At 34.0% G+C, this 19,939-nt stretch overlaps 1 protein-coding gene across 15 annotated transcripts in view; it reads left to right on the forward strand.

Annotated features, from left to right (window-relative positions):
• The window catches only part of LOC125677185 (protein CBFA2T1-like), a 47,208-nt gene that overhangs the window by 18,084 nt on the left and 9,185 nt on the right, over positions 1-19,939 (forward strand). For 6 of the 15 annotated variants that reach the window (XM_048915216.2, XM_048915224.2, XM_056163860.1 and 3 more), the window contains exons 2-5: positions 16,144-16,299; positions 17,335-17,549; positions 17,819-17,908; positions 18,617-18,798. In XM_048915216.2, coding sequence (XP_048771173.1) covers positions 16,167-16,299; positions 17,335-17,549; positions 17,819-17,908; positions 18,617-18,798 — 620 coding nt within the window. In that variant the 5' untranslated portion in view covers positions 16,144-16,166. Of the gene's footprint in view, positions 1-15,024; positions 15,420-15,841; positions 15,980-16,143; positions 16,300-17,334; positions 17,550-17,818; positions 17,909-18,616; positions 18,799-19,939 lie in introns of those variants that run through there. The other 9 variants (XM_048915178.2, XM_048915200.2, XM_048915234.2 and 6 more) reach the window with 8 other exon arrangements.

Below are 19,939 nucleotides of genomic sequence, written 5' to 3' on the forward strand. Positions count from 1 at the left end.
TGACAAACATTGATTAGATTGAATAGTTTTGTTAACATGATTAGTACATGGTCGCTGCTGAGTCAGTGATTTAGATACAGTAAATGTTGTAAATATATACCATAGAAAGAGAGCCTTCGAATTTTTTCAGCCGAAATTATATGAATGAATCTGTGCTAAGAAAAAATGTTCGATTAGTACATGTACTATGATTGTGGTTGGACATGTTGGAGGCATAAAATGAATTTGCAAAAGATTGGGGGGGGGGGGGGGCATATTGTTTTTGACCTGTCTGTCATTCGATCTGTATGAAACTTTAACCTTGCTAATAACGTTTGAACAGTGAGTGCTAGAGCTTTGATATTTCACATGAATATTCCTTGTGACAAGACCTTTCTGTGGATACCAAAATTGTTGACCCTGTGACCTTGACCTTGGAGTTTGACCTACTTTTAAAAAAATTGACATTGGTCATAACTTCTAATTGGTAAAAATTAGAGCTTTCATATTGCACATGAGCATTTCTTGTGACAAGATTACCAAGATATTTGTCCTTGTGACCTTGGCCATCTTTGGAATTGGCCATAATATTGGGGACATTTGTGTTTCACAAACACATCTTGTTGATAATTGGGAATATATACATTCATTATCTTATAAATGTCATGTGTATTAAATATATAAAGGGGTATGTAATAAATTTATCATTACTACAGTAACTAGATCAGAAGAGTCAGATATCATGTCTCGTTGACAGGCACAGATCATCAGATCAAACAAGACGCAAAGCATCATCCAACTCTTTGGATCAAGTTACTGTAGTTATAATAATTATACTAGTATAAACTTTGTTTTATTGCAGCAAATTGAATTTAAATCAATTAATATGTTCAGGTGACATTTCACCACCTGGAACCTGAGTTTGGCTTTGATGTTTTAGTCTGAGAATAATTCAGGAACTCGGGTGAAATTCCTGTCAGTGTTTCCCGTGTTCTGTGTGATCATGCAGGAACTGGTGAATTCCTATCCGTTTCCCCGTGCTCGGTGTCTGTGCATTATTGCGACAGCTATAGTTTTGTGTTGATGACACTGATCAGCACAAGGTGTAAGCACTCTTACACTTTGTGTGACTCTTGCACCATGTTGTCTACCCACCATATTGTACTTCTGAATTTTTGCTTTCCTAGTCATAACCACACAAACCAAATGCACACTGTGTTTCTGATGCCAAAATGTTTCTAAAGGTATTGCATGCCACAGTCATTAATTTTTGCTTTATACACAAAGTATTTACTAAATTACTTAAATTTATTCTTATCCTGAATTTAAATGGAAATTTACTCTTGACCGGTTATTTTGATTGATACATATTGAACCTTTCTGATCTGGCCATCAATTTCACTTTTTAATGACCAGGTCACATGACTTGCCTCACAGATAAATGACAGGTGTGTCCACCATAACAGGTGATGATTGACACCTCATAATGAATAGTACCCAACATGGTTTGCTATCAGCTAGCTGTACTTTGTATCATTTAAATTTACCAAAATTTCTCATTTTGATAATAATTTTTACTTCATTTTGCAGTATCATGCAAAACCAGCTAGGTTCTTGAAAAACAAAATATTTTTAGCCAATCAAAATTTGTTTTTACAACTAAAATTAAGTTATTTGTTCATATCAAATTCGGTCCTATTATATATTCTCTCTTATGGTTTAACCATATGCACTTTACTTGTAACATCGATATGATATAATATAGCCTTGTGCTCCAACCCATAGAATAATATGAATTGGGGGGTTTAAATCTCATCTGAGGCACATTTTATAGAATTATCAATTAACAGTGTCTTTGAGAATCCTGTGAATATCATAGTAAATGAACTTTCCATTTAAACATTATGTAGTTCTGAGTCAACAGAATTAACACTTGCATAATGTATGGGATGCATATAGGTTCAATTCCAATCTGTGCCTCCAGGCCTGTGATGTGAAATAGGTTAGTGACTTGCTCAGAATTAAATGTGAATTCTGGAGCCTTTTACCTTCACTGCTCAGTAGCCCAAAGTGATATGCATTGAAGAGGCTTCAATGCATATCACTTTGGGCTACTGAGCAGTATAGGATTCTTGAAGGGGCATTCAACCATTTGAGGATTTGAGGGAATATAGAACTTCAAGGTGGTAATAAGAGACTTTTAGAGTTTTGAAATATTAAAGAATATACGTCCCTGGCAGCATTTTATCATGATTAAAGCTAATACCTGACGCATTAGGAAAGGAACTACAGGTTTGACAATTATGTAAGCAGTTACTGATGGTACAGAGGATATATAACTGCGGTGGTGTAGAGGATAACTGCGATAAACACCACAAAGTGGTTAACAGAGATCTCTAGCAGAGATCCCCAAGTTTGTGGTCAAAATTCCTGTTATGTGTTATTTCAGGGCAGCCATCATGAACTGTGTGCTGATTGTAAACATGTTCCAAAGACTGATCTGATGTAGTTTACGACTTCTGTGTTCCATTGTCATTTTCTACATCTCTGGGATGAGTTCCCTCTGAAGGATTCCCATGTTAAACTGGTAATGCAGACCCCATTCACAGCTGTCTTGGATTATTGTGATGGTGACTTAACAAGTTCGGAATTTACACCTAGCATTCTGTACATGCAGTCTTTCAGGATCTTGTTTGCTAGGTGGACATTTTAGAAGTATTAAGAATTTGCTTATGAATTCCACAGCCCACTAGGTGGTTCATACCATATTCCTCAGGATGTTGACAGGCCAAACTGCATGAACATTTAAATAAGAACAGCTTTGATACAATAACTCCCGAGTTCCACCACTTTTATCTCTAAGTATGTTAATATGCCAAACTACATTATTTAGAGAACTGTTACTTACGGTATTAACCTACTGTGAAGTCATTTATGTTTGTGGGGGCCAATTTTCGTGAATTTTTGATATTTTATGGTTTTGTTAGGTCACCTGAGTCATTCAGATGACCTATTGCCATTGCATGGTCTAGCTTTGTCTTGCATCATGCATGTGTTGTCCGTTATCCATTAACAATTTTACATTTTTAACTTCTTGAAAATGACAAAGTCAATTGTTACCATTTTATGTGAAGCATTTTTAGGATAAGAGGAATATAAACTGAAATTTATGAATTACCACACCTAAGGCCTCATTGGTGGGGCCAAATATGCTAAAAAAGGCCATATTTTCAAAAATCTTCTCTACTTCCACACATGTGAGAAAAACTATATGCATGGATATGATGTCTATGAAACCCTCTACTAAAATTGTGAAATTCATGCCCAGGGGTTCAGGCCTTAAGGTAGGGCCAATATGACTATGTAGTGAACATTTATTAAATCTTAGAAAATCTTCTTCTCTACCCCCATATATATTTAAGAAAAACTAAATGCATGATTATGATGTCCATGAAGCTCTCTACCAAATTCTGAATGAAGTACATGGCTTTTGAGTCAGGGGTTCTGGGGCCCTTTAATGGCAGGTCAATATGGCCTTATAATAAAAATGATATAAAAAAAAATATTTTTTCTTCTCTACTTTCACAGTCATGGGAGATAAACTAAATGCATAGTTTTGATGTCTGTAATGTCCTCTTCTCGAATTGTGAATTTCACTGCCCATGGTTCAGGGGGTGGGGTGAGGGTGGGAGGGGGTGTCAAAATGATTAATATGCTAATTCATTTTTCCATTTTTCCTTCTTTTGTAAATGAGTAGTTGTATGTATATTTTGAAAGATCATAAACATGTGCACAAAGGACTCCATATTGAGATCTTAAACATGTGCACAAAGGACTCCATATTGAGATCATAAACATGTGCACAAAGGACTCCATATTGAGATCATAAACATGTGCACAAAGGACTCCATATTGAGATCAAAAACATGTGCACAAAGGACTCCATATTGAGATCATAAACATGTGCACAAAGGACTCCATATTGAGATCATAAACATGTGCACAAAGGACTCCATATTGAGATCATAAACATGTGCACAAAGGACTCCATATTGAGATCAAAAACATGTGCACAAAGGACTCCATATTGAGATCATAAACATGTGCACAAAGGACTCCATATTGAGATCATAAACATGTGCACAAAGGACTCCATATTGAGATCATAAACATGTGCACAAAGGACTCCATATTGAGATCTTAAACATGTGCACAAGGGACTCCATATTGAGATCATAAATATGTGCACAAAGGACTCCATATTGAGATCATAAACATGTGCACAAAGGACTCCATATTGAGATCATAAACATGTGCACAAAGGACTCCATATTGAGATCATAAACATGTGCACAAAGGACTCCATATTGAGATCATAAACATGTTCACAAAGGACTCCATATTGAGATCATAAACATGTGCACAAAGGACTCCATATTGAGATCATAAACATGTGCACAAAGGACTCCATATTGAGATCTTAAACATGTGCACAAAGGACTCCATATTGAGATCATAAACATGTGCACAAAGGACTCCATATTGAGATCATAAACATGTGCACAACGGACTCCATATTGAGATCATAAACATGTGCACAAAGGACTCCATATTGAGACTTAAAATACAAATATGAGACTCTGTATGGACTATCATGATACTCAGGTGAGGTTAGGGCCCGTTGACCTCTTTTTTGGATATAATTTTGTGGATTTTGAAACTTTTCTATATTATAAATATCTGTATTGTTCTAGTCTGTATTTACAACCAGTCAGCTAGTTTAGGATGTTTTCATCAGCTGATTCAGCAGCTGTTTTTGGCTCATTATAAAATTAGATTATCCATGCTAAAAATATGATGCCACTTAAGAGTGTAACATAAGGGCTTTGTTTTATACAACATTTTGATATCTTCATACTTTACATCGGGTAATGCGAGTCGTTGTTTTATACAACATTTTGATATCTTCATACTTTACATTGGGTAATGCAAGTCTTTGTTTTGATACAAACCCTTTGATATCTTCATACTTTACATTGGGTAATGCGAGTCTTTGTTTAATTGATACAAACATTTTGATATCTTCATACTTTACAGAGTAATGCGCGAGTCTTTGTTTTGATACAACCTTTTGATATCTTCATACTTTACAGGGTAATGCGAGTCTTTGTTTTGATACAAACTTTTGATATCTTCATAGTTGACACACAGTTGACAGTGTAACAATTGGGGTCATTTTTTAAATATATATAGCCTTATGATATCTTTAAAGTTGATGTAAAAATTGCCTTTTAGATGCTTTTTACCATTGATGGTCAGCACACTTAGGTACATGATTTTTTTTTCAAAATAGAGGAATATGGATACAGCCAATCCTGACTTGATCTGTAAACCATTTTGTAAAGATGGTTATCATATTGACACAACATTTATCAAGGATGCTACATGGAGCATAAACTCCGATGCAGATTGATAGATTTTCCGTTTCTCTTCTCTTTCAAAAAAAGAAGCTTAGAGAGCAGCTGATATGTGGGAGAGCACGGGGTTCTTCTCTGTGTATGTAATCCTTCATCAACTTAAACAAAAAACAGACCGTAATGGCACTGTGGCGCCAGTCCTGTTTGCAGTTCAAACGCTCTCACATGTGCAAGCTGTCATTATTATCTAAGTGTGATTTTGTATTGCACTTGGTTTGAAATTTTTGTGATCACTTCAGGAAAAAAAATATCTCTGCTGGGTGTCGGATGGATTGGGGTTCTTTCAAGTCTCACAATAATTAGACTTCCAATAAGTGGTCACAGTTAGGGTGTATCTGGTGAAGCAGCCTCTGCCTATTAAAATTACTGGGAAAAGAAAATAAACATTGGAAAAACAACAGATTTTTAATTATTAGTGAAAAAATGGTAATTAACAATTTAAAACTCTTTCAGTCATCAAGCATATCAACCTATCTGAATGCCAAAAACAGTCTTAAACTTTTATTGTTTCACATAATTGGTTCTTTTTTAAAATCATTCATTACACTTTGATATACGTTCTAAATGTATATTTTTTTAAAAATTTCAAATCAGGAGTGTTGCATATTCTCAAAAACTGATTTACAAATAAATTTTATTTTATATGTAAATCAAGAGAAGAAATTATGAAAACAATAAAAGCAGCAATTTACTGACATTTTTTTATATTCATTGTTGATCAAACAAATGCTTGCATTAAAGCTGTACACTTGGTGAGAATGTCTTTCAATTTTTGAGCTTAACCTCAATTTGGGTCCTTTCATTTGTCCGTCTGTTGTGCTGTACGTCTGTCTGTCACATCTTGATTTCCAGATGATATTTCTAATACCATTAGAAATGATCGTATCACATGGAAGGTTTTTATAACTGAAAGATGACTCCTATAATCATTTTCAGGTCAAAGAACAAGGTCACATGGTAAGAAAGACTTCCTGAATGATATTACAAATGGTATTCCAGAACTAAATAGCAATGCACTTAATTCTTGTGAATTAAGAGTCTTTATCATTATTGGTTGTCCTATTGTTTGTTAGTCATTACTAGGTCACATTGTGAGAAATGGTTTCCAAAAAGTGCTCATATCCCAATACAATTTCAATTTAACTAGAAGTCTTACCCCAATTAAAAAGGTCAAGGTCACATGCTTGGTATCTGGCATGAAACTTCACTGGTAAATCTCTGTGATTTTAAGGGTTGCCTATTTCGTTTATGACATCAAAGTTCAACATCATCAGTTCACAAAAGATGCAAGTTGACACAAAGTGGCAGATGAGCTACCTTAAAAGTTCAAGGTCATCAGTTAACATATGGTGACAGTTACCCCATGATAAAAGTTTAAGGTCACCAGTTTACACAGTGACAGAGGAGCCATTTTGATATGCTTTCCATGTTTAAAAGCATAGATCAAAATTGATATAAATCTAAGCAGGGGACATAGATCATGTTAATTTAACAATGTTTTGCATTAATTGGCATGTGGAGGTCGTTGATGACAGAGGCACAGTGTGTCAGAGTTAGTGAATTCTCAATCTGACCCCTCTCAATCTGACACTTCTCAATTCCAACCCTACTTATTCTGACCCCTCTCAAACCGACCTTTCTCAATTCCAACCCTTCTCAATCTGACCCCTCTCAATTCGCCCCCTCACAACCTGACCCCTCTTAATCCAACCCCTCTCAATCCAACCCTTCTCAATTCCAACCCTTCTCAATCTGACCCCTCTCAATTCGCCCCCTCACAACCTGACCCCTCTTAATCCAACCCCTCTCAATCCAACCCTTCTCAATTCCAACCCTTCTCAATCTGACCCCTCTAAATCCGATCCCTCTCAATCTGCACCTTCTCAATCTATAAGTCTTTCTTATCAGAAAATCAACACCTGGCTGTTCTATGTTAGTCACTCTATTAGTAATGTACCCTGTATATGTTTTGATAAGTTTTGTCTTGAAAGAAAAATAACAGAATACATTTAAGAAATAAATTTCAGTTTTGAAAATAGATGAGGTCATGAACTGCAATGTTTTACGGCAGCATACAAGCAGTAGTAATGTGCTTCATGAAGTATTGCTGGCATTAGATATTGTATTTCATGCCCTCATGTATTTTCAAAAAAAATTCTATATTTACATTTTACTCTAATTTCTGTCAGAATATTTCAAACCATCAAAATAGTTGTACTATATTTATCAAGATTCATATGCACATTGCTCACATTCATGAGGAAATGGCTATCAATTCAATTAATGGTAGAGACATCAAAGGTAAAAACATAATAGAAATGCAAATATTGCAAACTACATGTGATTTTTTTTTACTTTCAGCAGTTTGAAATTGTGTCAGATAAGGTATGTTAATCTGACTGATTTTTCAGTTTAACATGTTTAGAGATACAAGTTTTTCATTTTTCACTTTTATTTTTTGCATATGAATAGGAATGAAAGAAAGCACCAATGTCAGGTAGCATGAATTACAGTCCAGATTTCTGTGACTAGCTGGTGTGCTGGATCCTAAGCTTCAATGATGATCAGAATGGATGGTGAAAGTGATGACCCTATGCAATCTGACCCTTTGTAATCCCTTAATAAATTCTTTCCTAAAAAGTGGCAACTAAGGAAGCTGATTAAATTCCATATCAAAGAAAATAGCATGCAGAAAATGGAGTATGGTGATAAAAAGTCTTATTGTCTAATCAGGGTGAACAGCTGTGGAGTCTGCAGAAAATTAGTCCTGCTTTTATCTCTGGGAATACCAACAAAATGTTATCATTATTAATAGAGAAAAATAGCAGCTTCAAATATCAGTGTCAATAGGATTCATTTTTTGAAATTTTTATTAACAGATCTATACTTGAATCAAACATGTTTTTGAATTAGATTCTTTTGCTAATGTAAGCAAAGCATTTCCTTGCTTAAATGTAAATTAAGCACTTGCAAAATGCCTATGAGGAAACATAAAAGGGAATTGATATTCTAATTAATACATATAAGTTATAGAGATGGGACATGCTGATTTAAGGGAAGTATCTCTGAAAGATGTAGGTATTACTTCCTGTCACATAAGAAGCCAAATTTCCGTTAAATTTAAATCTATTGATTCCAAGGACCCTCTTCCTATTGATTTATCAAGGAAATCTTCCTGTTCAAAATACTGAGCATTCTCTAAAACTGAAACTTTTACATCCAATTTAAGAGTAATTCGATCATCTGTTCATTAGCCTTTTAATTTACCCTTATAAAGCAAGGAAATAGTTTTGGAAAATCAGGGGCGAAATGAATGGAGTTTTCCTTTCTCATGAGACTTTTAATTGGGTAGGTCATCTAACTTAAGACTTACAAGGATATATTAATTAATATAGAGATGTGTGTTAAATTTGTAGAATGGGGTATTTCAAATTCAAAACACTTGTGTAGGTTATAGGAATATTCTGGCACACAATAATTAATAGCAATGCTGCCAGTGAATCCCTGTGTAAGGATCCATGAATATTTATATTTTCGTGTTAATCATAAGTAAGATATCCCACTAATATAAGAACTGTATTAATAATACCTACAGTAGCAGAACACTATATGGGCTTCTACTGCAGGATAAATGTATTCAAAAACCTACAATGTAATCATAAATTTATTCAAAAACCTACAATGTAATCATAAATTTATTCAAAAACCTACAATGCAATTATAAATCTATTCAAAAACCTACAACGTAATCATAAATCTATTCAAAAACCTACAATGTAATCATAAATCTATTCAAAAACCTACAATGTAATCATAAAGCTATTCAAAAACCTACAATGTAATCATAAAGCTATTCAAAAACCTACATTGTAATCATAACGCTATTCAAAAACCTACAATGTGATTATAAATCTATTTAAAAACCTACAATGTAATCATAAAGCTATTCAAAAACTTACAATGTAATCATAAATCTATTTAAAAACCTACAATGTGATTATAAATCTATTTAAAAACCTGCAATGTAATTCTAAATTTATTCAAAAACCTACAATGTAATCATAAATCTATTCAAAAACCTACAATGTAATCATAAATCTATTTAAAAACCTACAATGTAATTATAAATCTACTTAAAAACCTACAATGTAATTCTAAATCTATTTTAAGACCTACAATGTAATTCTAAATCTATTTAAAAACCTACAATGTAATTATAGATCTATTTAAAAACCTACAATGTAATTCTTAATCTATTTAAAAACCTACAATGTAATTCTAAATCTATTTAAAAACCTACAATGTAATTCTAAATCTATTTAAAAACCTACAATGTAATTATAGATCTATTTAAAAACCTACAATGTAATTATGAATCTATTTAAAAACCTACAAAGTAATTATAGATCTATTTAAAAACCTACAATGTAATCATAAATCTATTTAAAAACCTGCAATGTAATTATAAATCTATTTAAAAACCTACTATGTAATTATGAATCTATTTAAAAACCTACAATGTAATCATAAATCTATTTAAAAACCTACAATGTAATTCAACAAGGCGTCTACCCCAGGACTTAAAAATGTATTTGGAGACATTGATGCAAGTTAAAGTAACAAGACTTCTATTAAAGATAGTCCTTATTTCTTATAGGGAGAAATATTTTCAAAGAAGTTTATCTTTGTGCTGTATTTTAGATTTAAGTAAGGCCCATCTGTTTCTTGAAATTAGCATGCCAGGAAGGTTCCAGCCTGTCTAACAGATGTAATTTTCTCCAGATGCTTTCTGGTGTAAATATTTCATAATGCATGCATCAGGTGGGAAACATACCTACTGCAGATATCACCAATACACAAACCTCTTCCTGTAGACTTTGGGAGAAATGGGTTAACAGAATTTGTTTATTTTTACAAAAAACTAATTAGTCAAAGAGTAATATAATATTACCTTGGTTTAGCAGTTACTGACTTTTGACGAGATTGGAGGGAATATACACTGTCAAACATACATGGTAAAAGTCCCCACTTGTATACTTACTTTTCTTTGACTTGAAATTTGTTTTAATTTGATTTTTTCAAAACAATTCCTACCATGGTATCATTGTAACGAGAGAAATTTTGTCAGTGATTTGAAATCAAACTTAACTATTTCATTAAGTACCCATAGCAATATTGATAAAGTCTCCATTAGATATTCTTTAATTCACACAGATTTTATATTTATGACATAAAGGTTTAAATATAAAGGTATTAAAGTATAATGCATCAATAGAATTTGATGTCTCTTTTGATAAAAGGTGATACTAAGAAACGGATATGTTTGATGGCCATCTTTGCTTCATCAACTAAACCCATTATGTTGCCACTGAGTTTTCATCCCCAGGTAATATAGTAATTGAAACCAATTGATTTTCAGGTATATCAAAGGTGAAATCTAGTGAAATCAAGCACTGATAAGATGACAGCATATGAATTATTTGTTTTGAGTAGGTTTAAATTCCCATGTCAATCCAATAATCTGTTCATTTACAGAGTTGTTCAGATTGCAGCAAGGTGTTTTTATACACGTCATCAATTGTATCTAAACATCAACACTTTGTATTGAGGTTAACCCAGGAGAACCAGTACAGCTAGGTGTCTTCTGTGAGTGATACACAAATTAGGCTGAAGGTTAGGCCAAGTAAAATTAATTAGTAGATTATCATTCAAACGTACTTCACAAAAAAATGGGGCGGGTGGGAGGATTTTATTTTTTATTTTTTATTTTTCGCCATGGTATTCTTGACCTCGAAAATACCTTCTCTCATTGAGAAAAGGCTTTATAAATCATAATTACATGTGTATTTGGGTTTCTAAAAGGCAAAGTGAAACAAAGTACGTTTACGATACTGGACCTGACATAAAAATATCCGGAAATCGTAATTTTGAAAAATAAAAAAAATTGGGGCGGGGCGATTTTCGAGGGGCGCCGAGGGAATGATAATCTACTAATTAATTTTACTTGGCCTTATAACAGTTTTTACTTTGTCCCAGTTTGACCATTTGAGGTGTGGTCCTGCTCTTCATATCACAATTTATTGTCCCCCATTTTCCTATATTTGTATAGGCTTCATACCATGTCCTAGTCTCCGAAAATAAATCCCATCTCGAGTATAAAGTTTTGAAGAATTCACTCTCAGACTACCCAACTTTCATTTTATACAGAGTCTGGGGAGGATGAACAAATATATAATTAAAGCTAGTCCAATGTTTTGTGTCCAGTTTGAAAAAGAACCATAATAAGTTTTTATTTATATGTTGATTTCATTTATTTTCATAGTATAACAATTATCTTTACATAGGAACTCAATTAGTAGCATTTTAGATTAATTTATGATTCTGAGTTTGAGAACCAACTATTTTTTATTTTATAGGGTTGTTGTTTTTTACAATGGATCCCAGAAACTGACAAATATAGATAGGAATTTTGAAAGTAAGCTGTTCAAGAATTTTTAAAAAGAATTTCAATTAGCCTGTCAATTCAATAACCTTGTTCTAACGAAAACAGCAAGATTCTCATCCCCAAAAAAGAGCCCACTAATGACTAAATGACTAGTGTGTGTTGGATACCAGCCTCTCTTTTCAAGTCATAATAGAAGGAAATGAAAACCAAATGTCCCCTGTTTGTTAAGTTTCTTTTCATAAATGCCACTGTGTGTAGTATATTACAGACTAACACATAAAACATGCGAGACAGAGGCAAAATGGTCCATCTTGCGAACAATTAGTTATAACATGTGTTGGACATCAGAAAAGTTCGCAGTAGATTTTGCATGTTTTCTCAGGGTACCATTTTCATTTGCTCTGGAACTAATCAAAATTCTATGCAATCCACTTTCACCAATAACAATGCCAGGATTTAAGTCCTTTTCATGTATCATATGTTAATTTATTTATTCAAACATATACTTTTGCTTGTATTTATTTTGTCTTTCAACTGAGGTGGGAGGGATTTCATTCAACTTAGGTTTTAGTTTATCCTTTTTAACAAAGCTATTTTGATAGGAAAAAAATCATACAAAGAAATCCATTGTTCTAAAACTTCTGAAGATGAAAAAAAAATTGACCAATCTTGAACACAATGGTGAGGCAGTCTCCAGACAGAGAACACAGATGCACAACGCATTATTTAATTTTCTTAGGCATTTTCTTGGATTACACAAATATTGAATGGCTGGTTCCCAGCCTTTATAGGACAGAGATAATTGTAATTGCGTCTCAGTGGAGGACTCCGCCAGATGTTTCCAGGGATAGTGTCAGCTGGGACCAGGGTAGATAACTGGTGATTAGGCTGTATTCCAAAATACAGTATTTGCAACTGAAGTTCTTTTCTGATTTTTTTAGCGTCAGTGTCTGTTGTATTTTAGGTTAATTAATTTTTCATTTTTTATTATATGGTACATCAGACTTATACTCAGATTTTTAAAGATTATACTTGTATATAAGATTAATCACGAGACAAGAAAAGAAGAGAAAAAAATTCTTCCTGGATTGCTTTGATGGATTTTTTCCCCTAGATGTACATCTGTTCATTAATGAGAGTTTTTAGATTATACAAGAGATCCTTTAAATGTTTGGTAAATGAAGAATTTTAAAAAATAAGAGTTAAATAATAATTTGTCATGTGTATAGTAGAAGTTATTATTTTGATCAAGTTGTTACTGTGAATCAGCGCAACAACCATAATCTGTCCAGTAAAAATTTAGATTTCATATCAGTAGTTAGTGATGTCACCCCCCTCCCCCCTCCTGAGATTCTGGGAATCCTTAATAAAGTGCAGATAGTAGCACACCAGATTGATTTTCCTTAAAACACCACAAGAGGGTTTGTGATTATGATAAAAGTTCTGCTGGCAATCCCATCCATATGTGACTGCTTTCCCCCCCAACAATCAATGAAATTCACATCAGTGTATATATCCTGTGTGTGCAGTATCAGCTGTTCAGTATACTCTGGAACAACGCGAGGAGGAGGTTTCCAAAGCTTAGAGAGAGATGTGTATGGATGACAAACAATACTCCAAGAAATCAAAGCACCACTTCTAAACTTATCACTTTTGCTACATGGATTTACTATTCATTTGTCAGTGTGGGATCAAATTCTAAATATAAAAAGGCTGTGATTCTGAGCTTCATCAGATTGGTCATCATCTCATTTCCTTACAACGAATTGACATAGATATTTTTTTTTCCAAGACGAAAGGAAAATCCTCATCATTTTCATAAGTAAATACTTGCTCAAGTTTCAAGTAGCCATTTAACTACTTGTGACAATTGGGGATCACATGTTTGCGGTGCTTGAAGCAATAGTAAGACACGAGGAGTCTGGGTGGGGAAGCGCTTTTACAGTGTGTGTTGTGCCGAGTATTTCTTAGGTGTGTCATGAGATTTTACTAATATAAAGGTGAGGAATATTTATTCTATTGAATGCTTTGTGTACAAAGTTGTAATTTTTTCAGTGCATGGTTTTGAAATGGTCAATTTTTCAGTGGTCATGAAATTAATATACAAAATGGTCATTTTTTCAGTGGTTATGAAAATTGTATACAAAATGGTCACTTTTTCAGTGGATATGAAATCTGTGTACAAAATGGTCATTTTTTCAGTGGATATGAAATCTGTGTACAAAATGGTCATTTTTTTCAGTGCATGGTTATGAAATTAGTACGCAAAATGGTCATTTTTTTAGTGCATGAAATATTGGTTTTACAAATTAATTGTCATTATTTCTGTGTTCAGAAATCCCATTTTCTCTATAGTCATTATAAAAAAGAAAATCATGTAAATTTTCTAAACAAAATATGTGCATTATAGATTCTTGAATGAACTTTCTTACTTTCTCAATATGATAAGATACGATTTTTCTTCTTCTTCGTGAAACATGAAAAGCATTTTTGAAAAGTCTTCAAACGATTTTTACATCAGAAATGGCCGTAAAAAACATTGAATTATTTATAACTAGCATAAAAATTATATAGAAATAAAAAAACAAAAAAGAAAACTGGTAGGGAAAGTTTCCAATAGGCCTGCTTGTGGTCAGTAGTTACCGAGCTCATCTTATGATATTTTTGACACACTTTTACAATTTTTAAAGAGCTATTTATGAAGATGTGAGAGGTATTCTTCCACTCTATTAGAGCCGAATTCTCCTACCCTGGAGCACTACAGAAAGGTGAACAGCTGTTTCAATATTTGATATAAGCACAGATGTGAAACAGTCTCCAGCAATAACAGACAGCTGGTGATTATAGGAAACATTAAAACATATTGATTCTAAAATATCACCCTAAAACAAGACACAGACTCATCAATAAAACATTGCACACATTTTAATACATTATGCAATCTATATGTTGCAAATTATTTATGCTGGATTTAAATCCTTCGAGTGAAATGGTCCTTAAAATGTGAAGATTTTGATTTTATAAAAATGGAAGTGCTTGATTTGTGAATGGGGTGGATGTCACCTGTCATGGTGGTCATGGGTGAGTAAGCACCGTCCACATGCTGTAACTTTGTGACAATGCTCATTGTCAGGGAGGTCTGTTAGGGGCGGGGTCTTTGCATCATTGGACGGCTGTTACTCGGGGACATAAATTGGTCGTTTGAGGATACGGGTGCCAGGTTGAGAGGTCAATCAAGTGTGACACTGGCACATGGTGATTGGCTTTGTTTAGATCATCATCTGCTTTTATTTCCGTCGCGTATCAGAATTTGGTGTATGAGAGAGCATTGAGGAGATCTTTGATTTTGTTGTGCTGTACGGAGTTAATTCTGATAGGCGGATTTACTAAGTACTGCTCATTTATGTGTGATTTACTGAGTATACACTGCTCTTTTACTTGTGTGCTGGAATCCAATTTAAAAACTGTGACATTTATATAAAGCATGGTTATAACGGATAATACAAATGAGGATATAGGTAATTATTTCATTTCTATACTGCAACATATTTTGATGATAGCTTTCAGAACTGAATAAAATAAGAATTTTCTCTTCTATCTGAGAGTCATTTTAATATATGGGGTAGGGGTGTGTGTGAACAAAGCTTGAATCAGTAATGCAGTGCCATTGATGAATTTGAATATTGTGACAGTTCAGTTATCTTCACTGAAATCCAACTCCAAGAAAAAAATGTTTGAGGGTATATGTACTCCTATACCTTCAAAGATAAAAATAGAATCATGTAAAGTTGTGTCATTAAGGAGAGATGTATTAGTATATGTTTAATTTGAGGAGAATATTGTGTGTCGTTGTAACACTAGCTTGTTACAGGCAGGAAAACGACTTATTTTGCCGGAAAAGGGAAGTTTGTTTTGTAAGTATTGGTTTCCCCCTTGATGAATCATTGGAGCCAGTTAAAAAATGTGTATTTGGTGGAGTACATGATTATCTAATCTGATGGTCGACTGACATTGCCCTGATAATCAAATTAAGGTGGTTGGGGATTAATGGAAACAGATGTTTTAGGGGCAATCAAAGGTTTTCACCTTTCATTGCACTCAGAATCCATCAACATTGTCTTACCTATCTCTTTGATGCTAAAACATTCTCATTGTCTTCTAACCTCTGAGTTAGCCATTGACAGTTGCAGAAGACATTTGCTTTTTCAGCAATATAAGGTTTGTGTTTTTGTTATATTTCAGAGTATAGAGAGAACAAGAGCAGTATGCCTGAATCCCCTGACATAAAGACCCCCCTCACCTACAGTTCTCCCCCAGGAATGGCCAGTGGGGCAGTACAGTCCATCCCCCCTGCTAGGGACCTAACAAGACCCCACTCAGGAAGCAGCATTCTCTCAGGTAATCCACCACAAAGGTTCAAATTTCATGTCACTTCTTAAGCCTTACATCACCCTGATCTATGAATTAATGAGATTATTAACAGCAGTTCTGTAGATGCACATGTTGGTAATATTTAAGTTAGTGGTCCTTTAAGTTATATTTTATGTCAGAAGACCTCTTCAATATGTTAAAACACATTCAATTATCGCTCTCTCTGATCAATTTCTGGAGGAATTTTCCTTTCTTTCTATTAAATACAAGTACAATAATGACCCTAATTACACTATTGATTTTGTCATTTCCATTATTTTCTGTAATGTGTACTCAGCTGTTTCTTTCATTTTGAATTTAATCTTGTAAGAAAAACATGTGCCCAGAGGATTGTATAGTGGGTGTGATATCAAAGAAACTGTGAATGTAAAGGTCAATTCAAGTCCATAAATAAATTCCCAGTGAAATAAGAGGGAAAAAACAGCTCCTAAACAGGTGTTATGGGAATTCCCCTACTGATCAGAAAAATTAATGGTGGCTTCTAATCATAAGCAGGTGAACAGCCTAAGTAGGTCGCAGCGAAAACCAAACAGTCTGTAGTGATGATAGCAAGAGGCATTAATAGGGGATAAACACACCATTTTGTTTATGTCTGAGCTTATTACAACATCTGTCTCAGTATCAGCAGGGAGCACACAGTTTTTAATACTCTCCTGGCACTGTGTTTCTTCTTTCTTTCTTTTTATAACCTTCATTGATTTTCTTCTCAGTTCTGTCATCTGATTGATGGTTTTTTTTGTGAAGTGATTTTATGAGTTAGAGGAAATGTGTATAGCTTGAGTATTATAAACAGTATATTTATCATGCAAGTACTTCCAGTTCCTGCCAGGGAAACATTGCCATTTCTGCAGTGTTAATTGTTCACATGAATATCTTCCTGTTTGTGTCAAATTTAAAAGACATGTGCCCATTAAGCCTTAGTGCTTCCACAGGAATTCATCACTCTTTTTCTCTGTTGGCATTGTGGAGTAGATGACAATCGATATTGTTATTCATTTTCAGTTAACGGCAGTCACTCTCCACTGTCTTTAATGAATGGAAGAACTCCCTCCCCCTCTGCTTTGGTCAATTCCTCCATGAGCCAGCAGTTACCACCGGCCTGTGGGGCACGGCAGCTTTCCAAATTGAAGAGATTCTTGACAACATTGCAACAGTTCGGCTCAGACATTTCACCAGATATCGGGGAACGCGTCCGCACATTAGTACTTGGGCTTGTGGTATGTATTTTGTTGTTGTGTAATGACGCAGTGTGTCACTGTTACATAATGTGTTTCTTGAGATGTGAATGAAGTTCTTATGTAACAACAATACCTAATGCATGATGCAGAAGAATGATTCAAACCTGAAAAACTATGCACACTTAAGTCTATCCGAGTGGCATACTTAGAGTGAACGTATGTTTTTATCTCGTGATTTTTCGTTGAAACAGAAACCAAAAGTGATTCAGTGTTTATCACAAAAATTAAAAAAAAAATTTATATTTCAGAATTCTCATTTGTCAATTGAAGAATTTCATGCAAAACTGCAAGAAGCAACCAACTTCCCACTGAGACCATTTGTAATTCCATTTCTGAAGGTAACAAACTGCATTTATGTGTGTTTGTGTAAGGTACCTGACAAGTATGGCCCACTGTATCGATCAGCAATAATTCAATAGATTGTCCCTGTACCTAATTCATTGTATTTGTAACTACGAATCAAAGACGAGACACCACACTTCTGATTATTTCCCACGTCAAATATCACATTTTTGATTATTTCCCACATCAAATATCACACTTCTGATTATTTCCCACGTCAAATATCACATTCCTGATTATTTCCCTTGTCAAATATCACATTCCTGATTATTTCCCACATCAAATATCACATTCCTGATTATTTCCCATGTCAAATATCACATTCCTGATTATTTCCCATGTCAAATATCACATTCCTGATTATTTCCCACGTCAAATATCACATTCCTGATTATTTCCCACGTCAAATATCACATTCCTGATTATTTCCCATGTCAAATATCACATTCCTGATTATTTCCCACGTCAAATATCACATTCCAGATTATTTCCCTTGTCAAATATTACCTTCCTGATTATTTAAATTCCCTTGTTAAAGAGGTATTGAGCAGTAGATCAAACCTTTGTATGTGAAAAAGATAGAATTCACTTGAGGTGGCAAACTTGACATGAGACTTTTGGTATATGTGTAGCCAAATTTTACTTGAGACTTAATTGTGTTTATGTGTAGGCAAACTTAACTTGAGACTCTTGTTTATGTGTAGGCAAACCTGCCATTACTTCAGAGGGAGTTGCTTCATTGTGCTAGGATGGCAAAACAGAGTCCACAACAATACCTGGCCCAGAACGAACACATCCTGTTTGATGCCTCGAGCAATTCTCCACCCGAGTCCCAGGACATTTCGGTGGACATTAATGAAAACGGCAAACGGCGATCACCCGACAGGTGGGGATTTAATCCTTACAAATAAGACTTTGTGTGACTACCATTAATATTTAGTGATTTATTCCCTGTCTCAGTTATAGGAAGACTTTGTGTGACTACCATTAATATTTAGTGATTTATTCCCTGTCTCAGTTATAGGAAGACTTTGTGTGACTACCATTAATATTTAGTGATTTATTCCCTGTCTCAGTTATAGGAAGGGTATCTTAGTTTAATATTTAGTGATTTATTCCCTGTCTCAGTTATAGGAAGACTTTGTGTGACTACCATTAATATTTAGTGATTTATTCCCTGTCTCAGTTATAGGAAGACTTTGTGTGACTACCATTAATATTTAGTGATTTATTCCCTGTCTCAGTTATAGGAAGACTTTGTGTGACTACCATTAATATTTAGTGATTTAGTCCCTGCCTCAGTTATAGGAAGGGTATCTATTTAGTGATTTATTCCCTGTCTCAGTTATAGGAAGACTTTGTGTGACTACCATTAATATTTAGTGATTTATTCCCTGTCTCAGTTATAGGAAGGGTATCTTAGTTTAATATTTAGTGATTTATTCCCTGTCTCAGTTATAGGAAGGGTATCTATTTAGTGATTTATTCCCTTACTCAGTTATAGGAAGGCTTTGTGTGACTACCATTAATATTTAGTGATTTATTCCCTGTCTCAGTTATAGGAAGGGTATCTTAGTTTAATATTTAGTGATTTATTCCCTGTCTCAGTTATAGGAAGGGTATCTATTTAGTGATTTATTCCCTGTCTCAGTTATAGGAAGGGTATAGTGACTACCATTAATATTTAGTGATTTATTTCCTGTCTCAGTTATAGGAAGGGTATCTTAGTTTTATTCCCTGTCTCAGTTATATTACTTTCATGCTAAGACATACACCTTGGCAAATGTTAAAAAAAAAAAAAAAACAGAACGACTGAATTCACATCCTCTTTTAACAACAAAATTCTCAAACAATGAAAATGAAGGACATCACAGCAAATTCTATGTACCACGTATGATCGATGTGAAGGACCATCATGCATTTTATATTTATGTAAGAGGATGAAATTATTCTAGTACCTACATTTAGACATATGTATTGAGATAATTGTTGTATTAGTGTATGAATATCCAAACAAAGATGTTTTT

Source organism: Ostrea edulis, chromosome 1 (genome assembly GCF_947568905.1).
Source record: "Ostrea edulis chromosome 1, xbOstEdul1.1, whole genome shotgun sequence".
NCBI lineage: Eukaryota > Metazoa > Mollusca > Bivalvia > Ostreida > Ostreidae > Ostrea > Ostrea edulis.